The sequence below is a fragment of the Phacochoerus africanus genome, chromosome X (genome assembly GCF_016906955.1).
Source record: "Phacochoerus africanus isolate WHEZ1 chromosome X, ROS_Pafr_v1, whole genome shotgun sequence".
Classification (NCBI taxonomy): Eukaryota; Metazoa; Chordata; class Mammalia; order Artiodactyla; family Suidae; genus Phacochoerus; species Phacochoerus africanus.
In genome coordinates, this window is record NC_062560.1 from 129,525,919 (window position 1) to 129,549,516 (window position 23,598).

The 23,598-nt window shown below is 45.5% G+C and overlaps 1 protein-coding gene across 3 annotated transcripts in view; it reads left to right on the top strand.

Annotated features, from left to right (window-relative positions):
- BRCC3 (BRCA1/BRCA2-containing complex subunit 3) overlaps window positions 1–23,598 on the top strand; it is a 53,456-nt gene that overhangs the window by 8,069 nt on the left and 21,789 nt on the right. For all 3 annotated transcript variants that reach the window (XM_047764453.1, XM_047764454.1, XM_047764455.1), the window contains 3 exons: window positions 1,860–1,947; window positions 7,836–7,924; window positions 9,172–9,227. In XM_047764453.1, the coding sequence (XP_047620409.1) occupies window positions 1,860–1,947; window positions 7,836–7,924; window positions 9,172–9,227 (233 nt within the window). The remainder of the gene's footprint in view (window positions 1–1,859; window positions 1,948–7,835; window positions 7,925–9,171; window positions 9,228–23,598) is intronic.

Consider the following 23,598-nt stretch of genomic DNA (forward strand, 5'->3'; position numbering starts at 1 on the left):
TGTGAAACAATTATAGATTCATAGGACGTTGCAAAAAATACTATATAAGGATCCTTGTACCTTTTACACAGTTTCCCGCAAAGGTTAAATCTTACATAATTTGTAGTTCAGTGTGGGAACCCCGAAGTTGACATTCATTTGATATGTGTAGTTTTGTGCTGTTTTGTCATGTGTAGATCTGTGTAACCACCACAGCCACAGCCATGCCAGATCCGAGCTGCCTCTGCAGCCTATAGCACAGCTCATGGCAATGCCGGATCTTTAACCCACTGAGGGAGGCCGGGGATCGAACCCACGTCCTCATGGCTCCTAGTCGGATTCGTTGGCACTGAGCCATGACGGGTGCTCCCTGTGCTCCCCCTTAATAGTCACACCTTCCCCTCCCTTCAGCCTCCCAGGCCCTGGGAACCGCTAATCTGTTCTCTGTCTCTCTAATGCTGTCATTTCAGGGATGTTTGATCAGTGGAGTCCTATAGTCTGTGTGTGACCTTTGGAGATTGAATTTTTCCCTCTGCTCCTCCCCTGGTTCCTACCCCTGGAAGCCACTAATCTGGTCTCTAGCTCCTCTTTGTGGGTTGATTTTCCCACTTCTGCAACCTGGTCCTTCTAGATTAGATGTCAGCATTAGGGTTTTCACTTGGGGGCTGGATGCCTTTGTATTCCCGGACGTCGTTTCTGAGCTTTGTTCTGAGATGCGGTTAGAGGGCCGGGGGCGGTTGGGGGCTTTTGAGCCTCTGTGACCATTGCTCCGTGGGAGCGGAGCGGCGTTCGGTGTGGGCGGCCTTCTTCTCCCTCACTGTTGAGCCAAGACCCTCCGAGCCCCCTGCCCGATGCCCCCCGGGTTCCGGCCGGTGGGGGCAGCCCCCAGGCCCTTCCCGCTTGAGCGCTGCGCCCAGCTGCCTTTCAGGCCCCGGGGCGGCCCTTCCCGGCCTCAGCAGGAGAAATGGGCTTGGAGAACTTAAGTGGTTTCTCCTGACAGTTGAAAAAAATTGAAAAGACATTTGTAGACGTCGTTGTCTAGAAGGGATTATTGGGTTTTCATGGCAGTCATTTGCGGGGTAGCAGCGTCTTCGCTCCGGCTGTGCTCTTTTCTCAGGTTAGAGCCTCAGGTAGTTACGGTTAATTTCAATTTCTAGAACAAAGGAGGAAAATATTCTTCAGGGGGACATTTCTAGGCAAATGGGGAGACGAAGCAGGGGGTCTCTGTTCATTTGGTCTCCGAAACCACTGTCAGGGCTCTTGTTGACCTGGACAGCCCGCCAGAGAGAAATCCAGGGCATTTGAAGAGCCTTGTACTTTGTAAAAATTGAGAGCAGGCCGGGCTAGAGGGAGGGTAGAAGATTTTGCACAAGTTAACGATGAGACGCTCCAAGATGGAGAGGCTTCATTTCAGGTAGCGCAGCACGGCGCGGTGCTACGTCCTCGAGTGATCAAATAGTAGCTAAATTGGATGAAGAGGATGTAAGGATATATAATCATAATGGAAACCAAAAGGATCCTATTAAAAAAAAAAGAAACACCTTTGGCTTTAGATGGGAGGACTAGGAAATTCTGGGCATGGACCTTTCTTTACTCTTTTGCTGATATTAAGTTGTAATAGGTTTATTTTAAACCTCAGGATGCTTTCTGAGCCCTTTTGAGCACCACAGATTTTGTTCCCACAAGTGGAAAATACCTTGACCATCCCTCAGCCAGAAAGTAATTTCCACCACCCAAGGGTGTCTCCAAATGTGGCCTTAAACTGTATTTTAGATGGTTCTCAGAACAGCTTTGAAAACCACTTAAGAATATTGATTGGCAAAAAATAAATAAATGTCAACCTAAAAAAAAAAGAAAAGAAAATACCTTGACAGACACACAGATTGGCTGAACTCACAGGTCGCCCGATGAGAGTTGTGGGCTGGTATCACTCCCACCCCCACATAACTGTTTGGCCTTCACACGTTGGTAAGTTTCATGGGGGGGCGCCTTGTTTATTGTTCTTAGCAATGAATATCACTTTTTCCCTCTCTGTTTCATGTGCTGTCATTATTTTAAATCATCATTTGACTATCCTGAAGCAGGTGTTCTTATTTTTATTTGGCTGTTTTAAAAATAATGAATGATATTGACTGTTTTTAGTAGAGATGAAATTTCATTTTGATAGTATTCAGGACTTTAGGACAAAGCTGACCACTGGCTGATAGCCCCCCTAAAATTCAGCTGTAGCTGAAAATTGCTGACTGCTCTCGCTGTCCAGAAGAATCAAAGATGGGAGGGTGAAATTTACAAAACGGATGTTTCCGGAGTCTCTGTTTTAAAAGATCTATCGACCCACCCTCCTCGGCCCTCTTACCAGTGTACTGTCACACAATTGTTTTCTCTGTTTTTGCCTTTACCCCCCTTCCCTAATCATGGGCATTTTTTCTTCCTCTCTGACTCTTTGCGAAGAAGTGGAATGACTTTACGTTTTCTCCTCTCTCCTGTGACTCATGGCAGTGGGGCGGAAACAGAGGGTCCCGTGGGCCGAATAAGGGGCATTGATGAGGTTTGAACCCAGATCTGTCTCTCAAGTCTGCACTCTCTCCACTGTGATGTTCTCTTTCTAGGCATGGTGGCTTGAGTTCATTGAAAATTCTAGATTCATCTACACTGTGTTAGGAGTCCCCCACCTCAAGAGCAGCGGTCTTGTATCTCAAGTAGTTCTTGGTGTGGGGAAGGATCCTTCTCAGTCCCCTGGGAGGGCTTTTCTGAAAGGTACCTGCCCGAGGTTCCTCTTTCCCCACCCTGTTGGTTCCTGCACCCATCCCTGGGAGTGGGCGCTAGGTGAGTGCTGGGAATACTGACCTAGAATGAGGGATACAGCAGCCTCGCTCTGATTCGTGCTGACGGAATTTTACCCGACCTGCTGACCGTAATAGTGGTGGGCCCACGACATGAGCAAAACTGTTATCAAAACAGTTTGTTCAATGGAGAGGGAAAAGTTTGAAGCGTTAACCTGTGGTAACAAGAACAGAGGTGTTTTTGACTTTTATTTTGACATAATTGCAGACTTGAAGTTGATGAAATAGTGCAAAGAATTCATGAATCCTCCTCCCCCAGATTTGGCAAATGTTAACATTTTTTTTTTTGTCTTTTGTTGTTGTTGTTGTTGTTGTTGTTGCTATTTCTTGGGCCGCTTCCCGCGGCATATGGAGGTTCCCAGGCTAGGGGTCGAATCGGAGCTGGAGCCGCCGGCCTACGCCAGAGCCACAGCAACGCAGGATCCGAGCCGCGTCTGCGACCTACACCACAGCTGACGGCAACGCCGGATCCTCAACCCACTGAGCAAGGGCAGGGACCGAACCCGCAACCTCATGGTTCCTAGTCGGATTTGTGAACCACTGCGCCACGACGGGAACTCCCCAAATGTTAACATTTTGAAACATGTGCCGTACTGTTCTCTTTCTACATATGTGCGTGTGTGTGTGTGTGCACGTATATCTATGTGTGAGAGAGAGCAAGTTGCAGACTCTAGTCCGCTAGACACTCTTGGGTGTGAACATCTGAACTATCTTAAACACAAAGCTACTCTCTTGTACGCGTTACATTGAGCAGCTTAAATTTACACAGTACTTACATGACATGTTAGAAGTCATCTGGAGATGATTTAGAGTCTGTGGGAGGATGTGCACGTGTGACCTGCAACTACTCCTTTTATTGAAGGTACTTGAGCGTCCACAGATTGGGGATCTGCGGTGGGGTGGGGGCAGGTTCCTGGAACCAGGCCCCTGCAGCCACTGGGGGTGACTGTGCATGGCATTTTGTCACATGTTTGTTACAATTCCAAAGAAAGCTGCTAAAGTATTTATCAGTGAAACTCTTGATGGCACAGAGAGAGTATAATTGAAGTTGAGAATATCTGAAGTTGAAGGGCAGACTGCATTCAAAGGATTAACAATAAGAATACATCAGGTGTCTCAACTGAGGCCTCAGAATATTTGTGGTAGGAAAACTATGGGTGGAACTAAAGGAAAAGGAACCTTCCAGCTAAGCTGGGTTCACAGTGAATAGGTTGTGGTGAATTTCCTGAGCCTGAGCGACTTTAGAGATACAAAGGTACCACTTATCTCCAGAGAGCCATTTAAGAATTGAGTCAAACAGTAGCCCTGTATTAGCAGGCCTTGGAAAAAAACGAGTGAAGATTCAAAACAGGTTGATTTAAAATATGTATAGTACATATGTTTAAATAGGAAAAGAACTCCAAGCTATGGTCAAGACTGACAAGTAAGAATAAGTGCATTTTTTTCCTATTTTTTAGGGCCACCCTTGCATCATGTGGAGGTTCCCGGGCTAGGGGTCCAATCGGAGCTACAGCTGCCGACCTACACCACGGCCAGATCCGAGCTGCGTCTGTGACTTACACTGCAGCTTGGGGCAGTGCTGGATCCTTAACCCACTGAGCGAGGCCAGAGATCGAACCCACATCCTCACGGACACTATGTTGGGTTCTTAACCTTCTGAGTCACAATGGGAACTACTATGAATTTTTTTCATTCAAAAAAAGTAGGGACGGCGTGGGATGTGACATTGGGGGGGATGTGTGTGTGTGTGTGTGTGTGTGTGTGTGTGTAAGTGTAACAAGACTTGCAGTGATTTCACCCATACTCTTCACCCCACTCTAGTCTGGCTTCTAGCCCATCACCATTAAAGTGGCTGTTGCTGAAGTCATCAGTGACATCCATGTGGAAAGGCTAGTAAACCTTTTTTTTTTTTTTTTTGTCTTTTGTCCTTTTAGGGCCGCATCCGTGGCATATGGGGGTTCCCAGGCTAGGGGTCCAATCGGAGCTGCAGCTGCCAGTCTATGCCACAGCCACAGCAATGCCAGATCCAAGCCGTGTCTGCGACCTACACTGCAGCTCATGGAATCGCCAGATCCTCAACCCACTGAGCAAGGCCAGGGATCGAAGCTGCAACCTCATGGTTCCTAGTCGGATTCGTCAACCACTGCGCCACGACGCAAACTCCCTAGTAAACCTTGTGTAGCATTTGACACTAAGCTGAGCCTCAGGCCCCAAATAGCTTTTCCAAAACCAGTGGCGCATAAGTGGCAGAGTCAGTATCTGAGCTGCGGTTTCCGTGAAGCAGGGGCCTAGGCATCTTGCCCGGTTAAGGGAGAACATGCTGGTTACCAAAACAGGAAATGGAGGAGGAAGCACGGCTGTGGTGGCGGGGATGGGGATACAGACTTGTTTGCAAAAGAAAAATGGAAGCAGTTTAAATAGTGCAACCTGGTTCATAAATCTCATGACACTTGGCACTGGTTTTTGTTTGTTTTTTGGGCCACGCCTGGGTCATAGGGAAATTCCTAGGCCAGGGATCGAACCCATGCCATAGCAGTGCCCAGAGATGCTGCAGTGACAGTGCTGGATTCTTAACCCCCTAGGCCACCATGGCACTCCAGCACTGTTTTGAACTGATTCTTACATTCACTTTACTGTCCTTTGAAGTGCATAGGAAAAGGAGAAAGGTGGGAGTTCCCTGGTGGCACAGTGGATTAAGGATGTGGTGGCACTGCAGCAGCTCAGGTTGCTGCTATGGCGTGGGTTCCATCCTGGGCCTGGGAATTTCCACATGCTGTAGTTTTAATTAGGCAGTTTTCTGTAACCATTTTTTACTTCTTAGGACCACTCCCGCGGCCTATGGAGGTTCCCAGGCTAGGGGTCGGATCAGAGCTGCAGCTGCCCACCCACACCACAGCCCCAGCAACGCGGGATCTGAGCCACATCTTCGACCTATACCACAGCTCTCGGCAACGCCGGATCCTTCACCCACTGAGCGAGGCCAGGGATCGACCCGTGTCCTTATCCACACCACAGCAGAAACTCCGGTGTAACCAATCATTTTTATTTGTATTTATTAAAAAAATTTTTTTGGTTTGTTTCCTGTCTTTTATCCTTTTAGGGCCGCACTGGTGGCATATGGAGGTTCCCAGGCTGGGGGTCGAATTGGAGCTGTAGTTGCCAGCCCACACTACAGCCACAGCCATGCCCGATCCGAGCCGCATCTGGGACCTACACCACGGCTCACGGCCACACCTGGATCCTCAACCCACGGAGCAAGGCCAGGGAGCGAACCCACAACCTCATGGTTCCTAGTCAGATTCGCTTCTGCTGCGCCACCGTGGGAGCTCCCCAATCATTTTTAAAAATTACATTTTCTCAGGAGTTCCCAGGTGGCCTAGTGGTTAAGGATCTGGCTTTGTTAATGCTATGGCTTGGGTCACTGCAGTGGCTTGGGTTTGTTCCATGGCCCAGAAAGTTACACATGCTGTGGGTCCTCCCCCCCCCCCACCCCGGTCCCACCTCAAATTACACTTTCCCTTCTAGAAGTTACAGGTCAATACTCCTTAGAATCATTACAATCGACTCGTTCGCTATTCCAGTACCAGCCTGTGCCCTTCTCAGCAAACAGGCCTGGATGGAGACTCTGTTAGGACAAAGGATAGAGTAAGGGAAGGCCGAACCAACATTTTATTATGATGTAATGGGTATTGTAGGCTTGTATTCTGAAAAGACTTTTGCATGTATAGTCTCGTTTTAAAATTCTTTATTACCCATTAAGGCCTGTGGTTTCTTTTCAGGAAAATTTTTAGGCGACTGTAAATGAAAGACTGTAGAGCTTAGATGGTGCTACTTTCACCTGAGTGTTTGCAAGTACATATTTCTCATGTAATGTGGCCCCAAATGCACGCAGACTACGCCATGGGGTGTTCACCTGAGGAAATGCTGCTCTGGCCAGCACGGTTGTAGAAAATTCTCTGGATGGCACTCACTGAGAGTCAACTGTGTCTTTTGGATGTGGGGTTTAGGGGGCGGTTTAGGACCCTGAAGGTATCTGAGGGAGGAGCTGTAATCCGGGTGAGAGGCCTAGGGACCGCCTGCAGGGTGGGGGTGGGGATTGCATTCCAAGTACCATGATTAGAGCTCGTGGGTAAGGGTAAGGGTAACAGTTGCGGGGTTTCCATTGTGGCGCAGTGGAAACGAGTCCAACTAGCATCCAGGAGGGTTCGGGTTTGATCCCTGGCCCGGGAACTTCCATATGCCATGGGTGTAGCCATAAAAAATAAAGTACAAAACCCTGTGAAAGCAGGGATGATGTTTATCCTTATTTAACAGATGTGGAAATAGGCTTAGAGGTATTAAAATTTTTACCGAGGTCATGTAGCAGGTACAGAGACTATTTATTGCAATCCTCTGTGTGTGTGTGTGTGTGTGTGTGTGTGTGTGTGTGTGTGTGTGTGTATTTGCTTTTTAGGGTGGCAACTGAGGCATATGTAGTTCCCAGGCTAGGGGTCGAAATGGAGCTGCAGCTGCTGGCCTACACCACAGCCACAACAACACCGAATCTGAGCTGCATCTGTGACCTACGTGGCGTCTTGTGGCAATACTGGATCCTTAACCCACTGAGCGAGGTCAGGGACCAAACCCACATCCTCAGAGAGATTGCACTGGGTCCTTTACCTGCTGAGCCACAACGGGAACGCCACCTTTCTTTCTCTTGGAGTCCCCTTGGAAGAAATGATCAAGTTGTTTTTGGCTAATGGAAGTTTTCATAGCAGGGCTAGTCATGGGCTAGTCAGCCTAGAGTTATTAATACATTTTCTTACTTAATTGCAGACTCCTATAGTACATGGTACTTCTGTAACCCAGCAAAATGTCTATGCTTTGATAATCATATTGTCCTTAGGACATATCCCTATTTTGCCTTTAGAATCTGAACCTGGGGAGGATTGTATGCTGCTGTTATGTTTATATCTTCATGGCTGTGAGATATTGTTGATTTGACAGCAGAACTTCATTTTTGTTTATTTGCAGATGTTCGCACACAAGCCATGTACCAGATGATGGATCAAGGCTTTGTAGGACTTATATTTTCCTGTTTCATAGAAGATAAAAACACAAAGGTATTGTGTGTGTGTGTGTGTGTGTGTGTGCGCGCGCGTGCGCGCGGACGTATAAAAAACTTACACACACACAGAATAGAGAAAAGTCTTTGCAATTTCAGTAGGGTGGCCAGGGAAGGTTTCAATGAGAAGGGTCACTGAGTCAGGACCTGAAGAGAGTGAGGGAGCATGTCTTGTGGATTTCTTGGGGGAAGAGCCTTCCAGGCAGAGGAACTAGGCGGTGAAAAGATCCCGAGGTGAGTGGGGCACCTTAGGGGCTATTGAGGACGTCAGCGTGGCTCCGGCAGAGTGAGGGCGCACGTGAGCGTGTGCCCCCCTTGCCTGTCAGTCCCCCTCTCACCCCGTTATCCCCGCCTTCTATTCAGTTTGCCCCTTTCCTTCTTGGAAGTGTCCCGGTTTGGATGGTAACTCATGTGGTCATCCTGAAACGGGGGGCGCCTGGACAGGGATGGGGGAGGGACAGAAGCCACGGCATCCAGGCGCCCAGATGTTTGTAGTAGCACAGGCTACCATTCGCCACCTGTTGTATGGCAGTTACTTAGTGGGCGTTTTACTTAAATATGCTCAAAAACTCTGACTGCGGTCTATGTGGGTTATTTTTACCTATATTTTTATTGGGAAGAAAACTGAAGCTGTTTAGAGTGCTTCCGTTTGAATTTTATATTCAGGTAAAGCGGTTTTACTGTGTCAGTTCAAACAAAAAGAAACTTTAACACCGCAAGTATGAGTTTTGCTGACTTAGCAAGTGTGTCCTATTGTTAAGTACACAGAATCTGTGTCCTATTCTCAGAATCTAGGTTAATAACGAATATTCTTCATAAAATCACTCGTTTTTGGAAACATTGAAGTTCAGCGCCTTGAACTTTATACGTTATTTGAAAGGCTTCCGGCTTAGCCGTCATGCATTTATTTATTGTCATCGGAAGTAGTTGTCGAATGAGTTTGACAGCTTTCACCAAAGCAGTTTGGATGGTCTCATTCTTAGTTCCTGATGCTTGGGTTTGGTGACCGGTTCTCTCTTGTCACACGAGCAGATGTTCGACTGTGGCCGTCTCACGTCGACTGGGTATTTGATCCCTCTTAGGGAAACTCGTTCGTGCATAGTCCCTCTTTGGAATCTCTTTGAACCTTCCACTCCCAGAGGGGCCTCTGAGTTGGGGGTTAGAGTCTACTAAATTGCTATACCTTTTTCAATATTAATCCTCTGTGTGACCTTCCTTTTTCCTTTTCTTTCTTTTTTTTTTAAGACTGGCCGGGTACTCTACACTTGCTTTCAATCCATACAGGCCCAAAAGAGCTCAGAGTAAGTATGACAGATATACGTGTATATTTGAGGGTCGTCTCCAGTTCAGGGAATTGACTGTTTTGTTTCATTTTCTTTCCCTCCTTAGTAGGACACTATGACTTCTCTAGTCCACTCACACCTGTTAACATCTTTGTGAAGAGGTAGGATCTCTAGCGTCTTGGTTACTGGGGATCTAGAAAGCTAGGATCACGTAAGCAGCCTGTTTGTTCCGCATTTCCTTTCCTGAACCATCCTAAACTGAGTCGCACGGTCACTTCTCCTTTCTACGGTGAACTGTAAAACAAAGGCTGAGCATGCGGAGTATTGTAGATTTGTATGAGCGCTTGTCTTTGCTCTGCCATAAACCTGATTTTAGAATTACACTATCTCATTCAGATGTTTGCCTAGGTTAGTTTCCTCTTCTAAATTCAACTCAACCTGAATGAGCAAATTCAAAATCTGCTGTATGCCGAGCACCATAGTAGGCCCCAGGGACGCAGAGATGAAAGCCAAGTTTATTTTCTAATTGGGAGACAAAAGCAAAGAATGCCGTATTTTTTTCCCTTATGTTTGTCGATTTATTACGATGACAGTGTTTGAAATAGCAAAGCAGTGAGGAAAAGAACAGATGGCTGTCAATACAGAACTGACGAAATAGATTAAGATGCATCTAAATAATGGAATAATATGTAATAGTTAAAAACACGAGGAAACCCAGTAGCGATACATAAATATCTCTAAGATACATTGGGAAATAAAAAGGCAAGCTATGGGAATAGTACGTACTGAATGCTGCCTTTCATGTCAGGAAAAGGACTATATACACGACATGACACACAGCCCACTCGCTGGTAAACACACAGAAATCTGTCACCCCAGCAGAGAAGTGGGAAGGAGGGACTGACGGGTGTGGACACTGGCTCGCATCCTTATATACCTTTGGAATGTTGAACGATGCGGAAGGGTCGAATTTTCAAATTTTCGTCAAGGTCACAGATACATGTGCGGAAAGATATTGAATGATATGGAAGAATTCTGACAAATAGTCTTACTCCTCCAGGGGAGCCACTTCTTTCTCCTAGTTTTGTTTTTAGCTCCTCTGGTATTTACTTCTGCTGCTCTTTCTGGATTTCCTGCTGTTAGATGTTAACTCTTCTTCTCACGTTACCTTTACTCTCACAACTGAGGGTTCAGCTCACTTAGGCTGCTGCATCCCCATCCTCCCCAATGTAGGTATATTACTGCTTTTCGTTCTTCTGAGGTTACTTTTCTAGTCTTGGATAAAGTTTGCCTCTTCACTTGTCCTGGTGGCCTAGTAGGTTAAGAATCCAGTGTTGTCAGTGCTATGGTGCATGTGATGGGCACAGCCAATTTTTTTTTTTTTTTTTTAAAGGAACAACAGACAATGTTACGCTATCTTTTGGCTCTCTACTGTTACTTGCACTTTTACCATAAACCTTTATATTTTCACAGCTGCAAAAATCTGTGTTCTGTGTTGTAACCGCAATTCTGATTTCTCTGCTTTGTCTACTAATTGATTCTAAGGGTGGAAAACAAGGTGGTGTTATTATTATGATTATGTAAATATTATTCCATGTACAACTGAGCACGGTAGTATTCTGTGATTCTGTTTCTTTTCTTGTGTAGCTTTTTGCTTTTTCATGGGTTTTTGAATGGCTTTTTCTCCCTTAATACTCTTCTTTTATCACTTCCTGAGTTCTACATTCTTAGGAGTAAGATAGAAATCTTTGGGATCCTTGCTTTTCTTAGGATGGCTCCCTAAAACCTTCCATCTTCCGATGCTAATAAGGTCTCAGCTGACATCCTGGGACTTCCCTTCGTTATTCCCCTGGGTTGGATCCGTCTTCGTCTGGATTTAATGTCGTGTTTCTTGGTTCACTGTCAGTGTGCTGTGAAAGGCTCTCCTGAGAAAGGTTGGCATTGGAGTTAAACTTTCTGAGTCTCTGACTGCCTGAAAATGTTTCTATTCTCCATTGATAACCCGAATGGATAAAATATGCTAAATTGACATTAAAATTGACAAAGTGACTAGAGACAGTGGCATCAGCAAAGATGACAGAGTAGGAAACTTCAAAAAGTCCTTCACAAAAGTCATGAATAATCTGGCAAAAACTGTCAGATTCAACTTTACTGCAACTCTAGAAACTACTCATTTTATAGCAACCAGGCAAATACTCAAGAACAAAGCACCAGAATCTCAGCATTTAAGGAAATCTCCGTCAAGTCACCATATTGCTACTAAGATAACAGGACAGATACCTTGGTGGCCATATGTGACCAAGAATATAGACCAAAAAATTAGTTCAAGAAAGTCACTCAACACATAAACAAAAGTAGATAAAACAAGCAGCAGCAACAAACCCTGGGGAGGGGGTAGAATATGATGCCCATAGTTATCACCTTATAACACCAAAATGTCCAGTTTTCCACCAAAAAACAACCATTCAAGGAAACAAATTATGGGCCATAAGCAGGAAAAAGAAATTAACACAGGAGTTCCCATCATGGTGCAGTGGAGGCGAATCCGACTAGGAACTACGGGGTTGCGGGTTCGATCCCTGGCCTCGCTCACTGGGTTAAGGATCCACAGTTGCCGTGAGCTGTGGTGTAGGTCGCAGATGCGGCTTGGATCCCATGTGGCTGTGGCTGTGGCTGTGGCTGTGGTGGAGGCCGGCGGCTACAGCTCCGATTGGACCCCTAGCCTGGGAACCTCCATATGCCTTGAGTATGGCCCCAAAAAGCCAAAAAAAGAAAAAAAGAAAAAGAAAAAGAAATTAATACAGAACATTCCTGGAGGAAGCAAAGACATTGGGCTTACTAGATGAAGAGTTTCGATGAAGTATTTAAAATAATCTCAAAAAGCTAAAGGAAATGATATACAAAGAACTAAAGAAATCCATGAGGATTATAAAGGGTATCTAAAAGAGAATATCAATAAAAAGAGAAATTATAAAGAGGAACAAAATAGGAATTCTGGAATTGAGATGTACAATAAGAACAGGTTTCAGAGATGAGAGAAAGAACCACCAAACTTCAAGATAGGTGAATACAGATTACCCAGTCTGAGGAGAGAAAGGAAAAAAAAGGAAGAAAAATGAACAGAGCCCAAGATCTGTGGGACATCTCAGAGCATTATCAATATATTCGTAGTAGAAGTCTCAGCAGAGGACGAGAGAAAGGGGCAGAAAATGTATATGAAGAAATAGTGGCCAGAACCACCCCAAATTTGTGAAAGTCATGAACCTATACATCGAGAAATCTCAACTCAAGGTGGGATGAACTCAGGCAGATCCACACTCAAACACACTCTGATCCGTTTCAGAAGCCGAAGATAATTTTGGCAGCAGTAAGAGAGAAGCGACTGGTTACATACGAGGGATTTTCAGTAAGGTCCAGGGGCAGTTTCTCATCAGAAACCAGGGAGGCCGATATAGTCACGTGCTGATTTAGGGGAAAAAAACTACCAGGCAAGACGTCTTCACCCTTTAGAAATGAAGGAGCCATGAAGAGGTTCCCAGATTTTAAAAAAGGAGAGCGTTTGGTCTACCAGGCGAGAAGTCTTCACTAGACTGGAATGAAAGGGTGCCAGACAATACCTTGAACCCACATGAAAGTATGAATGCATTTTCAGTTATAGCTCCTTTTGTCTCCCCTATGACTTAAAAGACAATTGCATAAAGCAACAGTTAAACATCTGAATTGGTAGACACATATTGTGTAAAGATGTAATTTGTCATAACACAGAAGGATGAGAATGGAGCTGTATAGGAACAGTGTGTATGTGTTTGAAACTGAGTATTGATTAAGCTGTTATAAACTGAGATGTTAATTGTAATTTCCAGGGAAACCATTCATCCATATATATATAGTCTATGTCTGTGAGAGAGACACAGAGAAAAGACTCCAAATAACAAACTAGAAAATGTCTGTCTTTTTTTTTTTGTATTTTCAGGGCTGCACCCATGGCACATGGAGCTTCCCAGGCTAGGGGTCCAATCGGAGCTGCAGCTGCCGGCCTCCACCACGGCCACAGCCACGCCGGATCCTTAACCCATGCAGCGAGGCCGGGAATCAAACCCGAAACCTCATGGTTCCTGGTCAGATTCGTTTCTGCTGTGCCACGACAGGAACTCCAGAAAATGTCTTTCTGGGAGTTCCCGTCGTGGCGCAGTGGTTAACGAATCCGACCAGGAACCATGAGGTTGCGGGTTCGGTCCCTGCCCTTGCTCAGTGGGTTAACGATCCGGCGCTGCCGTGAGCTGTGGTGTAGGTTGCAGACGCGGCTCGGATCCCGCGTTGCTGTGGCTCTGGCGTAGGCCGGTGGCTACAGCTCCGATTCGATCCCTAGCCTGGGAACCTCCATATGCCGCGGGAGCGGCCCAAGAAATAGCAACAACAACAACAACAAAAGACAAAAAAAAAAATAAATAAATAAATAAAAAAGAAAATAGGGGTAAGACTTCATGGCACTGGATTCCATAATGATATCTTTGATAAGACACCAAAAGCATGAATAGCAGAAGAAAACATAGATAAATTGGATTTTATAAAAACTAAAATCTTTTGTGCATCAAAAGACATTATCAAGAAACTGGAAGGACAACCTACAGAGTAGAAGGTATTTGCAAATCTTATGTCAGAATGAGTCTAGTATCAAGAACAAATAAGGATCTCTTCTAACTCAGTAACAAAATGACAGACAACTCAATTTAAAAATGGGCACAGGACTTGACTCGACATTTCTCCAAAGAAGATGTACATGTCACCTGAAAAGATGCTCAATAGCATCAGTCATTTGGAAGATGCAAATCAAAACTATAACAAGATACCACATTACATTCTCTAAGTAGAGCATAATTTGAAAAATGGAAAATAACGGGTATTGGGAATGATGTGGAGAAGCTGGCACTTCTGGACATTTTTGGTGGGGAGTGTACAATGGTGGTTCTTCCAAAAGTTAACACATAGAATTCTCATATGACCTAGCGAGGGATTTATCTATGCCTAGGAATATACTCCAAAGAATTGGAAACAGGTACTCACTTGTACCTAAATGTTCGTAGCCACACTATTCGCCATAGCCGAAAGGTGGAAACAGCCCAAATGTCCATCAACTGATAAAGAGAGAAACAAATTTTAGTGTAGCCATTCAGTGGAATATTACTCATCATAAGCAAGGAAGGAAGTACTGAAACGTGCTGCGACGTGGAGGAATCTCGAAGTATCCGAGTATGGCTTATGGCCCCACAACAATGTAAATGTACTAAATCCTAGTGAATTGTTCCCTTTAAAATGGTTAATTTTATATCACGTGAATTTCGCCTCAGGTTTTTAAAATGGGCAAAGGACTTGAGCAGAGATTTCTCCAACTGCCTGACATCATTAGTCTTTAGGGAAAGGCAACTAAAAACCATACTGAGATACTCTCTCCCACCCAGTAGGATGGATTTACTAATGTGTTGCTGAGGACATGGAGAAAAGGAACCTTGACCCACTGAATTACTACATGATCCAGTGATTCCACCCAGAGGTATATACCAAAGAGAAGGGAAAAGAGGTGTTCAAACAAACCTTGTACTCGAATGCTCACAGCATCATAATAGACAAAAAGTGGAAACAGCCCAAATGCCCATCTGCTGATGAGTGGATAAATAGTGGAGTCATACAATGGAATATTCCGCCGTAAAGAGAGTAAACTGATAAATGCTATAACCCTGAATACATGCTAAGTGAAATGTCCAGAATAGGCAAATCTGTAGAGACAAAAATTAGAGAAGAGAGGTAAATCGGGGGTGTAGTAGTTTGCTAGGGCTGCCATAAAAAAATGCCACAGAATTTTTACCTCAAAAAAAAAAAAAAAAAATGGGAGTTCCTGTTGTGGGGCACTGGAAACGAATCCGGCTAGCATCCATGAGGATGTGGGTTTGACCCCTGGCCTCGCTCAGTGGGTTAAGGATTTGGCATTGCCATGAGCTGTGCTGTAGCTCACAGATGCCGCCTGGATCCAGCGTGGCCGTGGCCGTGGCCGTGGCCGGCAGCTGCAGCTCCTCTTCGACCCCTAGCCTGGGAATTTCCATATGCCACAGGTGTGGCCCTAAAGAGACAAAAACACAAAAAACAAACCAAAAAACCAACAAAAACCCCCAAGCAGCTGGAGAGCTCTGTAGATTAAAAGGTCAAGCATTCACCATAGTCCTAGAGGAAGAGTAGAGTGTGGTGCTGAAAAATCCCCTCTTCCCGCTTCTGTTGAACTTTGTGCTGGAAGAGTCTTAGTGCAGTAAAGCAAGAAATAAAGGCATGTGGACTGGGAAAAAAATAAATTGATCCCCACTTGTGTAAGACATGGTTGTCTGTATGGAGAACCCCAAGGACTCTCTAAATTCCTAGCACTGATAAGTGAGTTAAGAGAGGCGTAGGATACAGTGTCAACAGACAAAAGCATTCATGTTTCTATATACTAGCGACGTAAAATTGGAAACGAAACCATAACAGGACCGTTTGGAATACAAAAAATGAGACACGTGTGTATGCATCAAAATTTATCACATCTAAACTTCATACCAAACGTAGTAATTAAAAGGGACCACAAGTCCAAATAAAAAACATACAGCTGTGTAAGTTTTACTTATTTTTTATTTTTATTTTTTTGCCTTTTTGCTATTTCTTGGGGCACTCCAGCGGCACATGGAAGTTCCCAGGCTAGGGGTTGTATCGGAGCTGGAGCCACCGGCCTATGCCGGAGCCACAGCAACGCAGGATCCAAGCTGTGTCTGCAACCTTCACCACAGCTCACGGCAACGCTGGATCCTTAACCCACTGAGCAAGGGCAGGGATCGAACCCGCAACCTCATGGTTCCTAGTCAGATTCGTTAACCACTGCGCCACAACGGGAACTCCAAGTTTTATTTTTTTATTTTTTTTTTTGGTCTTTTTGCCTTTTCTAGTGCTGCTCCCACGGCACATGGAGGTTCCCAGGCCAGGGGTCGAATCAGAGCTGTAGCCACTGGCCTGCACCACAGCCACAGCAACAGGGGATCCGAGCTGTGTCTGCGACCTACGCCACAGCTCATGGCAACGCCAGATCCTTAACCCACGGAGTGAGGCCAGGGACCGAGCCCGCAACCTCATGGTGCCTAGTCAGATTCTTTAACAACTGCACCACGACGGGAACTTCCAGCCATGTAAGTTTTAAAGAAAAAGAAAGTCTGTAGGATACCGAGGTTGCCAACATGTTCTTATTCTTGGAACCAAAAGCATTTTCCATAAAAGAAATATTTCATAAACAAGACTTCATCATGGCTCAGCGGAAACAAATCTGACTAGTATCTATGAGGATGCAGATTCGATCCCTGGCCTCAATCACTGGGTTAAGGACCCGGCGTAGCTGTGAGCTGTGGTGTAGGTTGCAGACGAGGCTTGGATCCCACGTTGCTGTGGCTGTGGTGTGGCCTGGTAGCTACAGCTCTGATTCAACCCCTAGCTTGGGAACCTCCATATGCCGTGGGTGCAGCCCTCAAAAGCAAATAAATAAATTAAAAAATAGAAAACTTAATGCAGTTATCAAAGCAGAGACCGAAAAAGGTGAACAAGGACCTGTGATTTTTAGAAGATAGCAAATTTACATGGCTTTACAGCTGAATTCTAACCTTAAGGTGGCTCTAATTCAGTTTATACATTTTTTTTTTTTTGGTCTTTTTAAAGCTGCACCCGAGGCATATGGAAGTTCCCAGGCTAGGGGTCAAATCAGAGCTGCAGCCGCTGGCCTACACCACAGCCACAGCAACACCAGGTCTGAGACGCATCTGTGACCTACACCACAGCTCAGCACCACACTGGATCCTTAACCCACTGAGCAAGGCCAGGGATCAGACCCAAATCCTCATGGATACTAGTTGGGTTTGTTACCACTGAGCTATGACAGGAACACCCAATATATATATTTTAAAGACCACACCAAAAGGTTAAAAGCTCCTCAACTTTTAAAAATAGCTAGAATAATTTTAACATCAAAACCTGGTTACAGGTAGCATAGAATAAGAAAACTATTGACTAATCTTACCTATAGATGTAAAAATTTAGAATAAAATATCAACAAATCAAATATAACTCTATTAGGGAATAATGCACAATGACCAAGTTCAGGGTCATTCAGAAATAGAAGGTTTGTTTAGCTTCAGGAAATTTAAAAGTAATTCAGAACGTACTCTAATTCTTTAAACATTTTTTAAATTGGCGTATACTTGATTTACAATGTGTTAGTTTCAGGTGCAGAACAAAGTGATTCAGTTACACATATGCATATATTCATCTTTTCAGATTCTTCTATAGGTTGTTACAGAATATTGAGTAGTTTCCCGTGCTATAAGTAGGTTCTTGATTGTTTTATATACATTTCTTATGAAAGTATCGAGATTTACAACGTTTCTTCAGTTTCTGTTGTGCAGCAAAGTGACCCAGTCCCGCAGAGTTCCCTGTGCTGTTCAGTAGGACCCCACTGCCCATTCACTCCAAATGTCAGAGTTTGCATCCACCAACCCCAAACTCCCCATCCATCCCACTCCCTCTCTCTCCTCCGCCGCCTGGCAGCCGCAAGTCTGCTCTCCATGTCCATGATTTGTTTCTGTTTTGTAGATAAGGATCATCTGCGCCCAGTGTTAGATTCCACATATAAATGATATCACATGGAATTTGTCCTCATGACTTAACGTCACTTAGTATGAGAATCTCTAGTTGCATCCATGTTGCTGCCAGTGGCATTATGTCCTTCTTTTTTATGGCTGAGTAGTAGTCCATTGGGTATATGTACCACATCGTCCTAATCTATTCATCCGTTGATAGGCATTTATATTGTTTCCATGTCTTGGCTCTTGTGAATAGAGCTGTAGTGAACATAGGGGCGCAGGTATCTGTTTGAACGAATGTCTTGTCTGGGTATATGCCCAGGAGTGGGATTGCTGGATCACATGGTATTCTATATTTAGTTTTCTGTACCTCCATACTGTTCTCTATAGTGGTTGGAGCAATTTACATTCTCACCAACCAGTGAAAGAGGGTCCCCTTCTCTCCACACCCTCTCCGGCATTTATTTGTGGACTTATTAATGAGGGCCATTCTGACCGTTGTGAGGTGTGGTACCTCATTGTAGTCTTGATTTGCATTTCTCTAATAATGACTGATGTTGAGCATTTTTTCGTGTTGCCTGTTGGCCGTCTGTATGTCGTCTTTGGAGAAATGTCTGTTTAGGTCTTCTGCACATTTTTCAATTGGTTGGTTTGGTTTGGTTTAGCTATTTAGGGCCACACCCATGGCATATGGAGGTTCCCAGGCTAGGGATCGAATCAGAGCTGCAGCCGACAGCCTACACCACAGCCACTGCAACGCAGGATCCGAGCCAGGTCTCTGTGACCTACACCACAGCTCAGGGAACCCTCGATCCTTGATCCACTGAGTAAGGCTAGGGATCGAACCCACATCCCCAAGGATACCAGTCAGATTCGTTTCTACTGCGCCACAATGGGAACTCTGGTTGTTTTTTGTTATTTTTGAGTCGCATGAGTTGTTTATATATTTCGGAGATTAGGCCCTTCTCTGTTGCATCATTTGCAAAGATTTTCTCCCATTCTGTGGGTTGTCTTTTTATTTCATTTTATTATTATTATTTTTTGTCTTTTCTGGGGCCGCTCCCGAGGCATATGGGGGTTCCCAGGCTAGGGGTCGAATCGGAGCTGTAGCCGCCGGCCTACACCAGAGCCACAGCAACACCAGATCCCAGCTGCGTCTGCCACCTACACCACAGCTCACGGCAACGCTGGATCTTAACCCACTGAGCGAGGCCAGGGATCGAACCCGCATCCTCATGGATCCTAGTCGGGTTTGTTAACCACTGGGTCACGAGATGGGAAATCCCTGACATTGGCTTTGGTAATGAAAAATTTTTCTGAGGCAGCAGCAAAAGTAAAAATAGGCAAGTGGGATTGCCTCATACTAACAAACTTCTGCAGAGCAAAGGAAATGTCTGCCGAGTAAAAGGCAACATATACGATGGCAGAAAATAATTGCAGAGCATGTACGTGCTATGAGATTCACATCTAAAATATACAAGGAGCTCAGAGAAAAAAATCAAGTACCTTGATTAAAAGGTGGGCAAAGGACCTGAATAGCAGTTTCTCAAAAGAAGGAGTTCCCGTCATGGCGCAGTGGAAACGAATCTCACTTGAGGTTGCGGGTGGCTCGGTGGGTTAAGGATCTGGCGTGCCTGGGGCTGTGGTGCAGGCCGGCAGCTGCACCTCCCATTCCACCCCTCGCCTGGGAACCTCCGTGTGCCGTGGGGGAGGCCCTAAAAAGCTAAAAAAGAAAAGAAGAGAAATTTCTCAAACAAACGGCTACGAGATGGACACGAAAAGGTACAGGAACGCCCTTCAGCGCCCCAGAGAAGGGAAGCCGACCTTAGGCGCCGACCTGGGCCAGCCTGGAGTCAAGTACGCCCTTCGCGCGAGGAGACATAGTGCAGGAGCCCGCTCCCACGCGGCGTCTGAACCGGCGAGTGGGACGGTGGGTGCCAGGGGCTGAGGGGGGGCAGGCGGGAGCTGGTGGCCACAGACGTTCTGATGGGCGGCTGTGTGACCAGCGTTAGCAGTGCCGTGTTGTACCGAAATGTGCCGAGAGGGTAAGTCCTGTCTTCTCACCCTTCCCCTGAAAGGCGGCAGCGCGGGGTGATGGAGCGTGAGTTTGGTCGTGGTGATTATTCACAGCGGGCATGAGGCCGGAACAGCCGGTAGGCACCCTAACTGTGTACAGCGCTCTTGTCGGTTGTACCTCAGCGAAGCCGAAGAACATTCATGCAAGGCGAGAGCTCAAAAATAGGTGAAAGCCATTCGAAGCAGCATCAGGAGGGGCCAGCCTCTGTGTCTTTCCGTCTCCGTTGTCGCGGGAAGGGAACAAGACAGCAGCTGTTTGACTAGACGGGAGCCGAGTGCAGGGACTGGAGGGTGCGATACGGCGTCTAGTCTTCTGGGTTTCGGAAATGTCTCCAGCTGCTTCCGAACTCCTCTGGGCAACCACCTGTTCTTGCTGATGACGTGATGCCTGACGGGCAATTGGTGAGATTATTGGTAGTTGAAGTACAGAGGACGGATGTTTTTTCTGAACTTTGGACTGCTATAAGGGAAACACTTGAAGCGTTAAAAACATTTTATTTGTGTAAGATGGTGACATTTAGATGTCTGAAAAATCTATTTGGGAGTACATCTCTGGAGGGAAACTGTATTAGCTGGAAACTTATTCTCCATGTGCGTTTACCAGAATTTTAGAATGTGTTTCTGGAGTTCCCGTCGTGGCGCAGTGGTTAACGAATCCGACAAGGAACCCTGAGGTTGTGGGTTCGGTCCCTGCCCTTGCTCAGTAGGTGAACAATCCGGCGTTGCCGTGAGCTGGGGTGTAGGTTGCAGACACGGCTCGGATCCCACGTTGCTGTGGCTGTGGTGTAGGCCGGTGGCTACAGCTCCGATTCGACCCCTAGCCTGGGAACCTCCATATGCCGAGGGAGCGGCCCAAGAAATGGCAAAAAGACAAAAAAAAAAAAAGAATGTGTTTCGCATTGCATTCTTATTAAAGGGTGCTGATCTTGTAAAGGAAAAATGCTTTTAAAAAATCATTGAGGAGTTCCTGTCGTGGCACAGAATTTCACTAGGAACCCTGACGTTGCGGGTTCGATCCCTGGCCTCGATCAATGGGTTAGGGATCCAGCATTGCCCTGAGCCATGGTATAGGTCGCAGGTGCAGCTCGGATCCTGCATTGCTGTGGCTGTGGTGTAGGCTGGCAGCTGTAGCTTAGATTTGACCCCTAGCCTGGGAACTTCCATATGCTGTGGATGTGGCCTAAAAAGCAAAAAAAATAAAATAAAATAAAAATCGTTACTCTGTAATTTAATAAAAAAAAGATCATTGAATGTCTTTCAGAAGCTTGAGTCGATAGAAACGAAATGGCTCATCCAGTGCCCATTGTGTGCCTCCTTTCAATAAAGAATGTCAAATCCCGCATCTGTTGACCTTGAGAAGGTCCTGACAGGGTCACCAACGTTCTCACTAGAAGCACCGCTTGAATTCCTGAGCCTCACCCTTGTTTTAGCTGCACTCTTTATTGGCTTATACATGATCTAGAGCCTGCGTAGAAATCAGGCTTAGGGCTGACGTGGCCACAGTCAAGGTAACAGCCACATCCAGCACCTGCAAGCTTGCTTGTGTCCTTTGCTTTTGTTGTGTTTCATTTAGGTTTGGTTTTGTGGTTAAGAAGACAATGCGAGATCTGCCCTCTCCACAGATTTTGAAATATGCACAATACTTTATCTCCGTTGAATAACTCTCCTTTCCCCCAGCCGCCAGCCCCTGGCAACCACTATGGTATTCTCTGCTTCTCTGAGTTTGCCTATTTTAGATACTTCAGATAAGTGAAATCATACGGTGTTTGTCTCTCTGTGTCTGGCTTATTTCATGTGGCATAGTGTCCTCCAGGTTCATCCATGTTGTTGCAAACAGCAGGATTTTCTGCTTTTTAACACGGAATAATATTCCTTCGTGTGTGTATATATATCACATTTTTATCCATTCCTTTCAGTACAACTTGGTTTGTCTCCATATCTTGTTTGTTGTGAGGGAAGCAGCAATGATAATAGGCGCGCAGACATTGCTTTGAGATCCTGATTTCAATTCTTTTGGCTCTATATCCAGAACTGGGACTGCTGGATCATGTGGTGGTTCTATTTTTAGTCTTTTGAGAAACTTCCACTTTCTCTGCATCCTCACCAACACTGGTCTTTTTGTGTATTAGCTATCCTAACAGGACGAGTCGTAGGAGTTCCTTATATATTTTGGATATTAACTCTTTATCAGGTACATGGTTTGCAAATATTTGGATACCGGTTCTTAGGTTTAATATGTATCATTTCCCCCACTTTAGAGCTTTTTGTATTCCTATTAAGAATTTTTTCCTACCTCAAGCTCATTCAGATGTTCTGCATTTGACCTAAAGTTTTATTGTTTTACCGTTCGTGTTTAGATCTATAATACCCCTGGATTTGATTTTTGTGACTGTTCTGAAGCAGGGGTCAAGATTCACTTTTTTTTTCACATGGATGTCCATTGAGTCAGAATTGTTTATTGAAAAGACCATTTCTGGAACCGCCACATGCCGCAGGTGCAGCCATCACAACAAATCAGAACTGCCGAATATGCAGCCTCATGCCCCCGGCTTCTGGGCTTCGTAGCCGTGAGCAATGGAAGCCTCAGAACCAACCCAGGGGAACGCACCTCTTGGAGCTCTGTCGCAGGCATCATCTCGAGGCCCAGGACATCTCGTCTCCTTGTAAAAGCCCTATTCCCAGAGGGTTGGTACTCTTCGATTTGATTGGGATATCAAGTCTGTGGAAAAAACCCTATCTCGGGTTGTAACCCAAGCCAGTAGTAAGTGGCTGAACTTGTTCACATGATAGCTAGTAAGGCTGTAATTTCAGTTGGAGCCAAACAAGAGCCTGGCCCAAAACTTCAAAGAAAGTCTTGGGAAATTTGATGCCACAGAGGATTTTTATTTTTTATTTTTTTGTCTTTTTGCCTTTTCTAGGGCCGCTCCCTCAGCATATGGAGGTTCCCAGACTAGGGCTCTAAATCAGAGCTGCAGCCGCCGGCCTACGCCACAGCCACAGCTACGCTGGATCCGAGCTGCGTCTGCGACCTACACCCCAGCTCACGGCAACGCCGGATCCTTAACCCCCTGAGCGAGGCCAGGGATCGAACCCGCAACCTCATGGTTCCTAGTCGGATTCGTTAACCACTGCGCCACGATGGGAACTCCCGAGAGGAGATTTTTAAAAAATTTAATTTCATTGGAGTACCGTTGATTTACCGTGTTGTGTTGGTTTCAGGTGTACAGCAAAGTGAATCAGTAATACAGGTAAACATAATCATTACTTTTCCCTATATGGGCTATGACATGCTATTGAGTAGCTTTTCCTGTGCTATAGGGTAGGGTCTTGTGATGGCTGTAGAGGCTATTTAAAGGTTTGGATAAGCTGCTAAGGACCTAGAAGTCTTTATGTGTGCACAAGGCTGTACACATGCCCAGAAAAGACCTACGAAAAGAAAGGGCTTTGGTCACTCACCTGTGGCTGACCTTGAAACCCTGCATAGGCAGGAGGCGAGAGCTAAGGCTGATTCGTAAACTTCCTGAAATTGGAAAGTGCGCCTTCATATACAGATGCCATTGGCAAAAATTCAAAGACTTACTGGTTTAAGGTATTTCGAAAATATTCTGACCAATCATTGGCACATCACCACACCATGACGACCCCAGGGTGAACTCAAGGAAGTCAAGTTT